We start from the raw sequence: 13,838 nt of genomic DNA, 5'->3' as shown, positions 1-13,838 counted from the left end.
GCCTGTGGAATTCCCAGATACTTGTAGCTGTCCTCAGTGTCTGGAATGTTGGCTTCTGGTAGTTCGATCCCCTCAGTTCTGACCACTTTTCCTGTTTTTATTACCATCTGACTACATTTCTCCAGTACGAATGGCATTCCAACGTTGTTGCTGCATATCTTCATGGTGTGGATCAGGGGATCAATATCCCCTAAGCTCTCTCCTGTGAATATATTGCGTCAGTCTTCCTTTGTCCTTTATGGATCATCAGCTCACGTTCCCTCAGTGTTTTCTAGCTTCTTGTGCCTCCTAATGTTTTGCTTAGAGTAGTTCTTTAATTTTAAAGTTTTAGTTTTATTGTAATTTTTTTTGTCTGGATTACCAACCTAATAAATGGTGCCTTTTATTATAGTATTATTGTTTCCCTTTGTCCGCATTTGGGTCCTCGACCTCTACACTTGGTCTGCTCATCCCTGACAGTTACAGGATTTTTCTTTTGTGGTGTAAAAAAACAAAGAAACATGACGACAGAAGTTTTAATTTCTGACAGCATGCATGAAAACTGCCCTTTTTGAAGTACTAACAAGTTTTCTTGCATTTTGTAGGACATTTCTGAAACATGAATTTCATTATTACACATTTTTCAACTGAACAATTCAACCACTGCTACTTTTCTTCTAATTTCTTCTGTATAATATGGCCGAACACAGAGAGTGAACACTGACCGATATACCAGCTGTGGTGTCTCTGTTTTGATGCTGAAGTTATTTCAGATAATAAAACCATCACTAGTTACAAACTCTTTTTTTTAGTGAGCAGGCAGTGACTTGATGGTGGAGTCAAAGTCACCCGTGTGGTTATCAGTGAAGTGCAGTGTTGTATAGTGATGAGCTGGGATGTTTTCATCCATAGAGTCAAGATTCAGCTGAGGAGCCAAGACATTTATTCTAATTTTACATTGAACTGCTTCAAACCTTCTACAGACCATCAAAGTGCCTTGAAAACTATTCGCCCCCTTCTTGATTTTTTTTATATCTTACACTTAAAATGATCAGATCATCAAATACATTTTATTGTTAGACAAAGATAAGTAAATGCAAAATACATTTTTAACTGATAATTTTAGTTATTAAAGGAAGAAAGCTATCAGAACCTAATCCTGCCTCCACTATTTTAGTAGCCTGAAAAGAGAACAGAGCTAGAGTCTAAAGATAGAGGCTTGCGTGGCTTCTGTAGCCTCAACCAATTAAATGCAGTGAACTGTGCACTCATCCACATCCTGTGTGTTGACGTGTCGTGGTGGTTCCCCTCAGTAGCTGGAGACTTGCTACAGTGGTGCCAAACATACCATACCAGCTTTATTTATGAAGCACTTTAACATAAAACCAGGGTTCACAAAGTTCTGTACATATACAAATAGCATAAACACAATAAAACAAAATAACACAAAATAAGATAAAATAAATAAATAAATAAATAAATGAATAAAATAAAAATAAAACAAAACATGTTAAAACAAGTTGATAAAACAAGTTGAGTGAACCCCTCAAAGAGTGTCAAAGGCTTCAGCAAATAAATTTTATAATAAGAGTTTTAAACTGAGAAAGAAGAGGCCTACCTAACGTACAAGGGCAGATCATTCTACAACTTTGGAGCGGCTACAGCAAACCCACGGTCATTCAGAGATTTAAAAACAAAAAAATTCACAAAGTTTCACAGAGAAAGTTCGCTGTGCCAAATAGGATCTTAACCACTGCAGTGCGGTACTCCTAACACCCGCCAACTGCTGTAAATTAAACTCTTATGATCCACTCTATCAAAGGCAGCAGTTAAATGTAAAAGCACGATAATAACAGTCACCCGAGTCAGTTACTAAAAACACATCATTAAAAACTCTTAAAGGTCAGATTCTGTACTATGCAAAACTTTAAAAGCAGATTGAAAAACTTCTAAAATACCGTGTTCTTCTAAAAAGGACATTAATTGCTTTTCATGAATTTTTGAGATAAAAGGCAGTTTGGAGATAAGCCTGTAATTTGCAGTAATATCAGGATCAAGAGCAGGTTTCTTGAGTAGAGGCTGAATCACTGCATGTTTAAGATTCACGGGTACAACACCAGAGGAAAAACTACTATTTACAACGGATTGCACAAATGGTGCTGTAGTGAGGAAAACATCTTTGAAAAATCGAGGAGGGAGAGCATCATAAGAGGAACCTGAGAGTTTCAGGTGAGAGACCAACTCCTGCAGACAAAGCAAAGAAACTGGTGCAAACCTGTCAAAGTCAACAGAGATATGGACAGGGATAGAAGGGTCGAGAACGGAATAGGAAATCTGCGCTTTGACCGATGATTTTCACAAATATCCTGAGAGGACTCGACACCAACAGTCTGTGGAGCATGAGGCTTACAGGAGTTTGCCTGAATAACAGCAGCAAAATGTTTTCTCTTAGCATCTTTAAAAGTTCCAGTAATACTGTAATATTTGGTATGACACCTGAAGTTGATTCTTCTTCCATTTACGTTCAGCTCTCCTAAACTTTCTTCTGGCAGCAAGGAAGGAAGGGAAACCTCAAACAAGACAGGCTTATGATCCTACCATACAACATCACAAAACCTTTAAGTTAGAGGTAAACCGTGAGTCAAATCAAGATCCAACGTGTGCCCACATTTTTGTGTAGGCACAGACACAGGTTGCACAAAATCAAAAGAATAAATAGGATTTAAAAAAGTGCAGATGGTGGCAGAACTGGTGATGATGCAGTGTTTAGCAGGTGGTGGTGCATCAGCAGAGACACTGCAGGAGGAGACTGAGTGCCAGAGGCAGGTCTTGGAAAACCTCCTTGCTTGGCCTGGGTCTTGGCCTGCACGCCGCTGCTGGATGAGAGAGGGGGGTGATCACCAGTCTTTTTTAGTCTTTTTGAGCCATGGTCGAGGCGTGCTGGTGGCCTATGACTGAATGGATCATACGGCTGCTCGTCTTATTGGGAGAGTTACAGACGGCAAGGCTCAGCCTGCTGCAAGAATCACAGGGAAGTTTTGGGCAAGCTATGGTGGAGTCACGCTCTACAAAGATGCCACAAATCCTGGTTTGATCAGGGTCACTGCTGGAGGCAGACTGTGTGGAGATAAGGTGTCTAGATGGGGACAGCCACAAAACATTTTCTTCATTTGTGGATAATGGCTCTTACTGTGGTTCGCTGGAGTCCGAAGCCTTTGAAATATCTTATGTAAACCTTTCTAGACTGACTGATAGATGTCAATGACATATTTTCTCAGCTGTTCTTGAGTTTTGTTGAACCATCACATGATGCTGCTTTTTGGGACTTTTTAGCCTGCTTCAGGTTCTATTTAATAGATTATTCCACTCAGTATTCAGGCCTGAGTGTGGTTAGTGAAATTGGACTCACAGAAAAGACTCACTTAGGGGTTATACTGGGTCAGAAGTTGTCCACAGTGGGCATTGTCAGGGGGCTCAAATGGAGAAATGGTGGAATAGAGATGATCCATTTCATCCTCTGAAGAATTAAGTCTGGGGTAGTGACGATCCTGCTCTGCTGGTTGGGGTGAGATTTCATCATACTTGGAACCAAAAAAAAGAGAGAAATAACAATTTGAGACGTTATTATTGTTATTATTGTTGAACTTATTGCTGATCTTTCAGTGCAGAGCTCAGCTGGAGAGAGGATTAACACAAAGTAGACTCACTCATGGCTCTTATATAATAGCTCAGTCTTATGAGGTGGTATGTTAATAAAATGTTTAAAATCATTTACATGGAAATTTTTACACATTTATGACCTCCACCGTGAAGTACAGGACGTGGAATATTTGGTACAAAATATTACTGTCAGCAGAACAAAATCACTGCCTACTAAAACAAGAGAAGAAAACCAGAAATCAACAATTCTCTGATTTTAATGATTTGGAGATCTATTTTAAAATGAAGCTGCTCTCCTAGCTGGTGTGAAAGAAGCATGATAGATGATGCTGTTGTTTTATATTATAGTACAGTTTTATATATATGTATACATATGTGTTTTTCTTTACCAGGTGCGAGTCATCAGGAGTTTCATGTCTTGAAGGTTTGTGAGAATTACTCTTTTTTCTGGTTTGTAAAAAAGATACAAATACAAAGATGAACACGTGGTTAGTCTGAGAATTTGAGACTGAATCTAATTGAGCCGAGAGAGAAAAAAGGGCTCATCCTCACCTCCTCCACCAGCAGACAGTGAGAAGTATTAAAACCAGCAGAGCTGCAGAAACTCCTGCAGCTGCTGGTGTCCATGTTCCTGTGATACTTTGGACAGTGAGAGTCTTTGGAGCAGATCTGATATCTTTGTTGCTTTTCACAGCACAGGAGTAGCTTCCTGCATCCTCCCTGCTGACTGGGTCTAGGATCAGATGTTTGTTCTGGTTCTCTCTCGGGGTCAGAGGTCGACTGTTCAAGTACCAAATGTAGTTTGTGTTGTCAGTCAGAGGACAGCTGGTACTGCAGGTCAGTGTGACTCTCTGACCCTCTGTCACCACTGCAGAAGGACTCATCTTCACTCTCAGCTCTGAAACACCAAGACTGGTCAATAAATGTAAAACATACAATCATGTGAAAAAGAAACTTTCAATTGTAGGATTTTATGAATTAGGAAAAAATAGAAAACCAAATAGATCTTGTCCTCAGCAGGTCTTGAAATAAGGTAAATACAACCACAGATGAACAATCCAAGAAAACATGTTGCACTATGCAATTATTTATGTAATAAATAATTAAATCTCTCTCTCTCTCTCTCTCTCTCTCTCTCTCTACGTTGTCCCTCTGTTCAGCACGTTGGTATCTTGCTATACAAACACAACTTGACAGACAGATTGCACTCCCTCATTCTACGGTGAGACTGATTCTTCAGATGTTTTGTGCTTCAAAACAGCTGCCAATCTTCACAGCAAAAGGTGAGAAATGCTCAGAGAAACTGCAAAAAACCACAGAGTCACATCTAGCATGTCAAAGGTTAACGTTTATGATGCCATATTTAGAAAAAAACTGAACAAGTATAGCTTCTTTGGAGGGATTCACAAGATCAAACCTCTTCTCAGGTCATGTTTATCATGTTTCTTACATCATCCCTGATACACAAAACATTAGACCTTTAAAAAGGGTGTACTCTCCAACCTACACAACTGCATTTTAAAGGTACTATTTACAAACATAAGGTTAGTTGTCAGTTTCCCAAAACAACCATGTCAACATTACAAAGTTGCTCAGGTAATCCTTTTCTTTTTCAAAGCATGAGAAAGTTGTTTAAAGAAAACTAATTAAGATTTTAAATAGATAACAGAACACAGGTTTAACTTACTTGTAGGATTTGGTAGACTTTTCTCTCATCATATTATTATTATAATTATATTATTATAATATCATTTGGAGTCACCAAATGGAGACATTTAAATACAACCACAGATGATCAATCCAAGAAAACATGTTACACTATGCAACTATTTATGTAATAAATAAATAAATCTCTCTCTCTCTCTCCAAATGGAGACGTTTGGTGACTCCATCATGGATGCTGCTGTGGATGGTTCTGCTCCGGTAACCAAAAATGCACCTACCTGTGGCAGAAAGCGATCCAAGGGCCAGAAATGTAAAATGTTACTGTACATGTGACAGCTGTTACATAATTTGAGGACATTTTAGGTACCTGAACACTGAGTGAAACAAGCTGTAATTACCTGTGACAATCAGAGTAACTCCAGGAAAATCAGACTGTTTCACTTCTTCATTTTCTGTTGTGATGGTGAACCTGTATTCTGCTGAGTCATCTCTCTTCAGCTTCTTTAATCTGAGGATGTGTTGGTTCTTCATGCTGTCATCATACTCCACATGATCTGCATCCTCAGTCAGCTGTTCAGCATTTCTCTTGACTTTATACCAACATTTAGAGTGTATCTGCTCGTAGTCAGGATGTGAGTATTTACTGGAGATGTTGACTGAAGATCCTTCCAGAGCACAGATTCTGCTGTGGACATAATTCAACATCCAGCAGGAATCACCAACACCTGAAATATGGATGAAACAGAGAAGAGATATTTTAACTTAATTAGTCAAATCAGTTTATTTCTATCACACATTTAAACGCAACAGATGTTGAACAACGTACTGCACAACAAGTAAAAATAACTTTAAACTATACCAATAATTACTAATACTAATAATAAAAAACAACTAAATACTTTTTAAAAACAATAAGAATTGTGATGTGATCACCAACGTTTTAAAATTGATCCTGAACTTTACAGGAAACCAGTGTGATGATTAGTCTTAATTGCAAGAAGTGGTGGCAATGCTTATAAGTTTACTCACAGACGTCAGCAGAGCGCACATCCTCAAGACCTTTTACAGCACAAGACAAACTGTCATGATTAGAGCTGGAAACTAGAATCTGTTTTCCCTCCTGCACTTTAGGCTTTCTGGTCTCATACCACACAAAGAAAATCAGAGGCTCAGTCAGAAAACAGCTGCTGTTACAGGTCAGTCTGATGTGACCTCTGTGTTCAGCAGGAGTCCTCTGGACATGAATTTCTGTTGGGAGATGATAAACACATTTTCCACCAGTTCATCTCTGTCATGTCAAATAAATTAACAAATAAAAATGAATAAAATAAAATAATAAAAATGAGGTTTCAAAGTGCAGTTTGTCCAGAACTTCACCTCTGGGATATGTGATGGAGCAGGACTCGTCCACTGATGTCTGCTGAGAAGAACACATTCTCCCTTTAGCATAGGTCACACTGAAGCAGGTCTCTGTGATGGAACCTGAGAAAAAACAACAACTTCCAGTAAATTCATTAGAGTCTGAAGAGTAAAGTGTTTGTGTTTAACATCTCATAACATGATGAGGAGGTGTCCATCATGACTCACCCACAGAGACTTCAGGGGCTCTGAGATGCTCGTAGCCTTTGACAGCACAGGAGTATGTGACTGCTTCCTCACTGCTGAGCAGCTCTTGGTACCAGGGAGACCAGTCCTCATAGAGAAACTCTCTGTTCTTGTACCAGATGTAGGCTGCAGGCTTTTCAGTCAGAGGACAGCTGCTGCTGCACATCAGTGTTACTGTCTGTGCCTCTGTGGCAGGAATCACCTTTACCTGCAGCTCTGAGAAGTCACATGATCAACATGAATACACTGATCATTCATAAACTCATTCATTTGTGATGCATTTGTAAAAAGAACTGTACCTGTAACTTGGAGATGAATTCCACTTTGTTGGCATTTTGATTTGTCAGCAGTTTTAATGCAGCAGTAAAAATTTGTATCTCTCTCTGTCAGATTATTGATTGTTAGAGTGAAATTACTCTCTGCTGACATGCTGTACTTTACATGTGTTTCATCTCTAGAGAGTTCAATCTTGGAGACAGTCAAGTATCCAGCGTACCAGCTATTTCTTGCAGTGGGATGTTGATGTGAGCAGGGCAGATTCACTGATGAACCTTTCAAGGCACAGATGCTGTTTGGTTTTCCCTGAACACCTTTAACACAACATGTGATTAGAAAACATGGTGAACATTTATGCTAACTTTCTTTTCTGTGCTAATCTGTGATGACAGCATGTTACTGTGAAGGATCACAATCTGGTGCTTTGATACACTTGACAGTGAATCTTCTGTTTTCTAAAATCATTCTGTAACTTTCTGCAGGTTTGACACTAAAACTCCTGCCTTCCACAAACATCATCACAGTCATCATGAGGAGGAGAAACAAATTATTCCTACCTGAGAGACACAGAATGAAACCCATGAACAAACATCCAGCTTCTGCCAACAACATGGCTGTTGTAGATTTTCTCTTCTAATGAGAAAGTTGATGTATGATGATTATAAAGAGCCGATCACTGCTGCTCTCAGAGTTTCAGAAATATCAATAACATGAATAAACGTTCAAATCAACATCTGTCTAACAGGAATGACTGACTTGTGTGAGTGTGTCAGCAGACAAACTGCATTCAGCTTTAACACCATCACTTCCTCATTTACTTATTTCCCTCACAAAGAGCCCTCTAGTGAAGAATCGAGACATTGCAGGAGCAAATCTACAAATATACCTTTGCATTTGCTCCTTATCACTATTGATGGCTTTATTATTGTTTCACTTTAAGGATTTCAATTTACACATTTTATTATATTGTTTTTAAATACCCGCTAGTGTTTATCCTGTCAGTGTTTTTTTGTGGTTAAAAAAAAGTTGCACATTACCCAGAAAAAGCTCAGTGAAGTGCAGTCTGTTTTCACGATGATCATCCTGCTCTACTTACTGAACTGAGATGTTTTCATGCTTGACATCAGGGTTAATCTGCAGAGACAAGACAGTTATTATAAATTCATAAATTAAATTACTTTGGATGATTCACTTTGCAGATTCAAGATTATTTTTTTGTCACATGCATAGTTGTACGAGTTCAACACGCAGTGAAATAAATTGTGTCCTGAAACACTCCCCGATTAAAGAGGACATTATATACACGAAGTAAGTAAAATATATACATTAAGTTAATTTAATAAAGCAATCTGGAAATGTTTAATTAAAAGTCTGAAAATGTACATTGTGTGAGTGGAATGTTAAAGTGTCTTGTGCCATATTAGCACTGCAATATATTGACAGAGCAGTGAAGGTGGGGTAAACAAGTGCCCAGAGTGATGTAAACAGAGTAATACAACAGAGTGACCAGAGTAGTGCAAACTGTAATGTATAAGGTAATATACACAATAGTGAGGCCAAGAAGAGTCAGACATGATATGAGATGACTATGAGATGATAATTTGTGGAGGTGTTGGTGATAAAACTGTTTTCTGCATTTATGATGGAAACAAACTTCTGTGATGAAGAAGATTCTCCAGGTTCAGCCGTAGTGGTCTGCAAACACACTGTAGGAAATGATCAGTGAACATAGTACATATGAATACATACATACATACAGAATATTGTATAAATACATGTGACTGTTTCTATTTTTGGTGTTCAGTGTTTTTTTTTTTAAGTAACTCATTTTTGCTCAGATCACTGAGATGAAGTTGTGCAGAATGATCAAGTGTAATGATGTAAAGCTTATTCTGCTGTGATGATGAGACCTGTGTTTTGGGGAAACCAAGAAGAAGGTGAGCAGAGATCAGTGAATGAGTCCTGCTCCATCACAGCAGACGTCTCCGAGTAAGACAGAGATCTGTTTTTTCATACAGGGCACTGAATCAACTTTAAAATTTCCCATTTAAATTTCCAGTGTTCTGGATAATAACTGCTGGAGAGTGAATTAAATCAGCAGGATGCTCTGATTTTCAGTCTAATGATGGAGTAAAACGATGGAGAAAAGTTAAAGTGGAAGATAAAAACCTGAGATTGTTCAATGTATAACTTTAGTCCCTTGCTCAGCTTTCCTTGACTGGTTTGTTAGTTCCCTGTTTTGATCCCTTTCTGTTCCTTCAGTCTTGTCCCCGTGTCCTGTCTTCACTCGGAGTGTCCTGTCTTCACTCGGAGTGTCCTGTCTTCATGTCATCTTTCTTATTTTCCCGTTTAGTTGTGTCACGTTGATCTTGCCTCCTTTAGTCATGTCTCTCTTCCTGTTTTATTTTAATGATCGTTGTACTTTCTTGTCTTCAGTTTTACTTCCTCAGATCACGATGTTAGTTATTCTCAGCTGCATTCCCACCTGTTTCCTCCCCCTTTGTTATATCATGACTGTTTATTTTGAGTCTCAACAAACAGTATCTATCTAAGATACTGTTTGTTGAGACTCAAAATTTTAAAACATGCAAGTAAATCAGTTCAACTCTGTGACCTGTGAATAAAAACCTTTAAATGCTGTTTTGAGACTTTGACATCAAATGGTTTAATACTTTTATCAAAACTTTCTCACTTTGTAAAAAAGTGTGCCTCATGTGGAGTTCAGAGTTCAGACATAAACATTAAATGTGAAGGATTTATGTGAAACTTTACAAAAACACAACTTCTTTTTTTTTTTTTTTTTTTTTTTTTTTGCCTGTCCCGTTTGGTTCTTTTGCCATCAGAATTATTGTCTAAAGGCGAAGAAAGATGCCCAACGGATTTTCTTTACCAAATTGACCATCCCAGCTTTGCCGTAATGGTCCATTTGATTCACCTTTTATTCTTTATTTTATTTTCACTTGCTGAATACGGGACAGACTTGACTGGGGGAAAGAAAAGGGAGAAAGAAAGAGGGGAAGAAAAACAGTTGAGAAGAGGGACGGGGGAGAAGGGCAAAAAACAAAAACCAACAGAATAAGCAGAAGAAAAAAAAAAAAAAAAAAAAAATACATATATCGATCACCTGGATCACCTGTTGAGAAAGAAAAAAGAAAACAAGCAGAAGAAAACGAGAGTAATACAATAAACCACATCACAATGATATATGGGAATATGACAGTAAATACTAAATATTAAACATTATTGTGCAGCACGTAAGATCGACAGCACAGTGTGCATTGAGGTAGGAGCCAAAAAGGGTGTAGTTTGTGTGTGTGATCACCCGTGTGTACACCTGTGAGCATGGACGCGCTTGTTTTCTTAAAAGGTTCCCTCATGTAATGATCTGCTAGAGGGTGTGGGGGGCCACTGCCCCGTCCTCCAGGGCATGAAGCAGGTATGGAGGAGATCAAAACCCCAGACATCCAGAGGCCCCCAGAACACAAGAGACCAAGGAAGACCAACAGAGGGGCAGCCGTGCCACTGTCCCAGAAAGAGCTGAGGAGAGTCCCAGATGAGGGGTCACCCAGCAGCCACGGAGCAGAAGCCAGGGGGGGCTGCAGTGACGTGCCCGTGAGCTCCGCCGGCAGCCAGCTGTGCCCGAGTGACCGAGCCCCAGGCCGAGAGGCCGGGGGCACCCCACCTCCGAAGTGGCCCAAGCGAGCCCCAGGCTCCAGGCCCCGATAAGCAGCCGCCAAGGAGTGAGCCGGTGTGTACCCGGACGCCCACCCCCGGACACAAAGAACCACCAACGCACCGACGTCTGAGGGAGTCCGCCCCCGGCAGGGGAAGTGGTGGGGGGAGATAGGCCTCCAAACCTTGGAGGGCCTGAGCTGTCCTCAGAGAGGTGGCATCTGATACCCAACCTGACATACAGACACAGACATACAGGCACACACAGATACAAACATCCATTCCCACCCTCATGCTCTCATATGCACTTACTCCACACTCAACCAACGTGGAGACAGACATAAAGAGACGCTGTACACACAATCACACTCCCCAAGCGTACTCTACGAACCGGGTCTAGGTACCCTTGCCCCTGGAGGGGGGAACTGCACCCAGACCCAGGTTGAACAATGGTACTCACAGACTTCGGCAGACTGAAGATAGGTGTTGCTTTTAACTGCACAAAAGATGTTTGCTTCCCGAGAGTTCCAAAAATCAAGCCAATATTCAGCAACTAAATGTTGATTCTCTCTATAACTTTGTCTATTTCTGTACCACATGTAGGCAGTTTGAGGGTCAGTCAGTGTACAGCTGGTGTTACAGGTCAGTGTGACAGACTTCGGTTTTCCCCCTTGAGTCTTCAATATGTGAACCTCTTTAAAGAGATAATAAATATATTTTCTATACGTCACTGAGACTTACAATCTTCTTATTATGTTTTTAATAATAATAATAATAATAATAATTATATATATATATATATATATATATATATATATCTCAATGGAGAGAGTAAATAACAAAAGTTAAGAGTTTTTTAAGAGTTTTTTTTCACAAACAGTTTTTCTGTGGAAACTTCACCTCTGGGATAAGTGATGGAGCACGGCTCATCTACTGATCTCTGCCTGTAAGAACACATTCTCCCTTTATCATAGGTCACACTGAAGCAGGTCTCTGTGTTGGAACCTGAAACAAAGAAATGATATTGATTGAAATTATTCACCGTATGACCCATTGTGTTTGTTTTGTTGAACAATACTCATCATGACTCACCCACAAAGACTTCAGGAGCTCTGAGATCCTCGTAGCCTTTGACAGCACAGGAGTATGTGACTGCTTCCTCACTGCTGAGCAGCTCTTGGTACCAGGGAGACCAGTCCTCATAGAGAAACTCTCTGTTCTTGTACCAGATGTAGGCTGCAGGCTTTTCAGTCAGAGGACAGCTGCTGCTGCACATCAGTGTTACTGTCTGTCCCTCTGTGGCAGGAATCACCTTTACCTGCAGCTCTGAGAGGTCACATGACCAACATGAATACACTGATCATCCATAAACTCATTCATTTGTGATGCATTTGTAAAAAGAACTGTACCTGTAACTTGGAGATAAATTTTATTAAGTGAACAGTGTCCTGGACTGTCTGTAGTCTTCATACAGCAGTAAGTGTTTGCATCACTCTCTCTTAGATCATTGATGGTTAAAGTTGGGTTTTTCTCTTCAGACGTGTTGTACGTTACACGTTGTCCATCCACAGAGAGCTCACTCTGAACATACTTGTAACCATCCCAGTCTATAGTGAACCATTTTCTGATTGAAGTCAGATGGTGATGTGAGCAGTGCAGATCCACTGATGAACCTTTGAAAGCACAGATCCTGGTTTCTCCTCCATTAACACCTTTAACACAAACTTTCATTAACAAAACAGATTTTTTTGTTTTACTAACGTGAGCATTTATTTTATTCTCTATTGTAAGAAATCAGCTGAAATTAGTAACTCATTTATAAATCATACGTATAATAATCATATAAACTTTTATACTTTTCTCTGTCTGTATGTAGCGCTACATAATTTATGAGTCATACCTGAAATGCTTAAAATGACTCCCAGAAACATCAGTTGAAAATCTGTCAACAACATGATGGCTGTAATCCCACTTTCCAGCAGGAAAAAAATATAAATAAAATGAATAAATAAATAATAATAACATTGAATATATTAAAAAAAAACTGCTATGTTCAAATACAATGCAGCACAGAGTGAACGATAGTCAGGGCTGAAACTGGACTGCTGTATTACATTACAGTTTTTCTCCATTAGTTTGGCTCATTTCTTTAAACAGAAATTACATTCTCAAAACTCTAAGATCATTTGGCAAAACACTCTTACAGTTTAGCACAACACTATAGCTCACCTGCAAAAGCTCATATCTCTTCCAAAACTGTTCACTCAGGCTTCAATCTAAATCCCTTTCTCATTTAAACAGTCAGTGTCTCCAAAATGGCAAAGATCCTTCTCACTAGCTGTGGCTCATTTCTCGACACAGATCGGACATTCTCATCATTCTTGGTGCTTTTGTCAAAATAAACCTGGATGGTTGATCACAACAACATGGTCCACCTGCAAAAGCTCATATCTCCCCTAAAACAGTTCACTCATGTGTCAAAACTACATTTCTTTCTAATCTGAATAGTCAGTGCCCCCAAAATGCATCATCCCTTTGGCATTGTGTGAGTACTGCCATACAAAATGTTTAGATGTTTTGTCACTATGGCAGAGGACCAACAATATACCACAGAAAAGAGTAGCCTCCAAGGTTTGACATCACAGATTGCACTCACACTACCAAGGAAATGATAACCATTTTTTATTCACACGCAAAGAAAGTTTCATACATATGTAAAAAGAAAATGTACATTACAGTAGTAAATTGTATGAACACAAAATCAAAAAACAAGGACTTATTCAGTGGTCGCTGTACTCATTCTCCCGCTGCACAGTGACTGGAATACTTCTCTAAACTGTATAAATTATGTAATTCCATAGTTTACAGTAATTTGTTCAATATATTTCTTGTCATATTTAGTATCAAAACATTCCACTAGTCCTCTCCACCTGCTAGTATAGACCTACCACTGTAGGCAGGTGCACACAAAATCTCTACAG

The 13,838-nt window shown here is 39.3% G+C and overlaps 2 protein-coding genes across 2 annotated transcripts; both read right to left on the bottom strand.

The window, feature by feature from the left end:
- Nucleotides 1–503: 503 nt before the first annotated feature.
- LOC146517386 (B-cell receptor CD22-like) lies at nucleotides 504–8,890 on the bottom strand. Its single transcript, XM_085163153.1, has 10 exons — nucleotides 7,743–8,890; nucleotides 7,209–7,499; nucleotides 6,892–7,125; nucleotides 6,682–6,786; nucleotides 6,334–6,552; nucleotides 5,703–6,029; nucleotides 4,192–4,537; nucleotides 4,029–4,086; nucleotides 3,405–3,560; nucleotides 504–994 (listed from the first exon to the last, which is right to left on the bottom strand). Exons 1-10 carry the CDS (start codon nucleotides 7,795–7,797, stop codon nucleotides 788–790), a joined length of 1,998 nt encoding a protein of 665 aa, XP_085019279.1. The 5' UTR covers nucleotides 7,798–8,890; the 3' UTR covers nucleotides 504–787.
- A 2,559-nt stretch (nucleotides 8,891–11,449) lies between these two features.
- Nucleotides 11,450–12,963, bottom strand: LOC146517385 (uncharacterized). The gene is made up of 4 exons (XM_085162406.1): nucleotides 12,758–12,963; nucleotides 12,267–12,569; nucleotides 11,758–12,183; nucleotides 11,450–11,551 (listed from the first exon to the last, which is right to left on the bottom strand). The coding sequence occupies exons 1-3, from the start codon at nucleotides 12,810–12,812 to the stop codon at nucleotides 11,939–11,941; spliced, it is 603 nt and encodes a 200-aa protein (XP_085018532.1). The 5' UTR covers nucleotides 12,813–12,963; the 3' UTR covers nucleotides 11,450–11,551; nucleotides 11,758–11,938.
- Between the last annotated feature and the right edge of the window lie 875 nt (nucleotides 12,964–13,838).

The sequence above is a fragment of the Neolamprologus multifasciatus genome, chromosome 6, assembly GCF_963576455.1.
Source record: "Neolamprologus multifasciatus chromosome 6, fNeoMul1.2, whole genome shotgun sequence".
Taxonomy (NCBI): domain Eukaryota; kingdom Metazoa; phylum Chordata; class Actinopteri; order Cichliformes; family Cichlidae; genus Neolamprologus; species Neolamprologus multifasciatus.
The sequence above is the reverse complement of the archived record's forward strand: the minus strand, read 5'-3'. Positions and strand labels throughout refer to the sequence as shown.

Coding starts and splice junctions, on each gene's coding strand:
- LOC146517386 (XM_085163153.1), bottom strand. CDS start 7,797: ATGTTGTTGGCAGAAGCTGGATGTTTGTTCATGGGTTTCATTCTGTGT. Junction 7,500..7,742: donor TTTCATTCTGTGTCTCTCAG/GTAGGAATAATT, acceptor GTTGTGTTAAAG/GTGTTCAGGGAAAACCAAAC. Junction 995..3,404: donor TTCTGACCCAGTATAACCCC/TAAGTGAGTCTT, acceptor AAAATCAAGAAG/GGGGCGAATAGTTTTCAAGG.
- LOC146517385 (XM_085162406.1), bottom strand. CDS start 12,812: ATGTTGTTGACAGATTTTCAACTGATGTTTCTGGGAGTCATTTTAAGC. Junction 12,570..12,757: donor AGTCATTTTAAGCATTTCAG/GTATGACTCATA, acceptor TTTGTGTTAAAG/GTGTTAATGGAGGAGAAACC. Junction 12,184..12,266: donor AATTTATCTCCAAGTTACAG/GTACAGTTCTTT, acceptor GTGACCTCTCAG/AGCTGCAGGTAAAGGTGATT.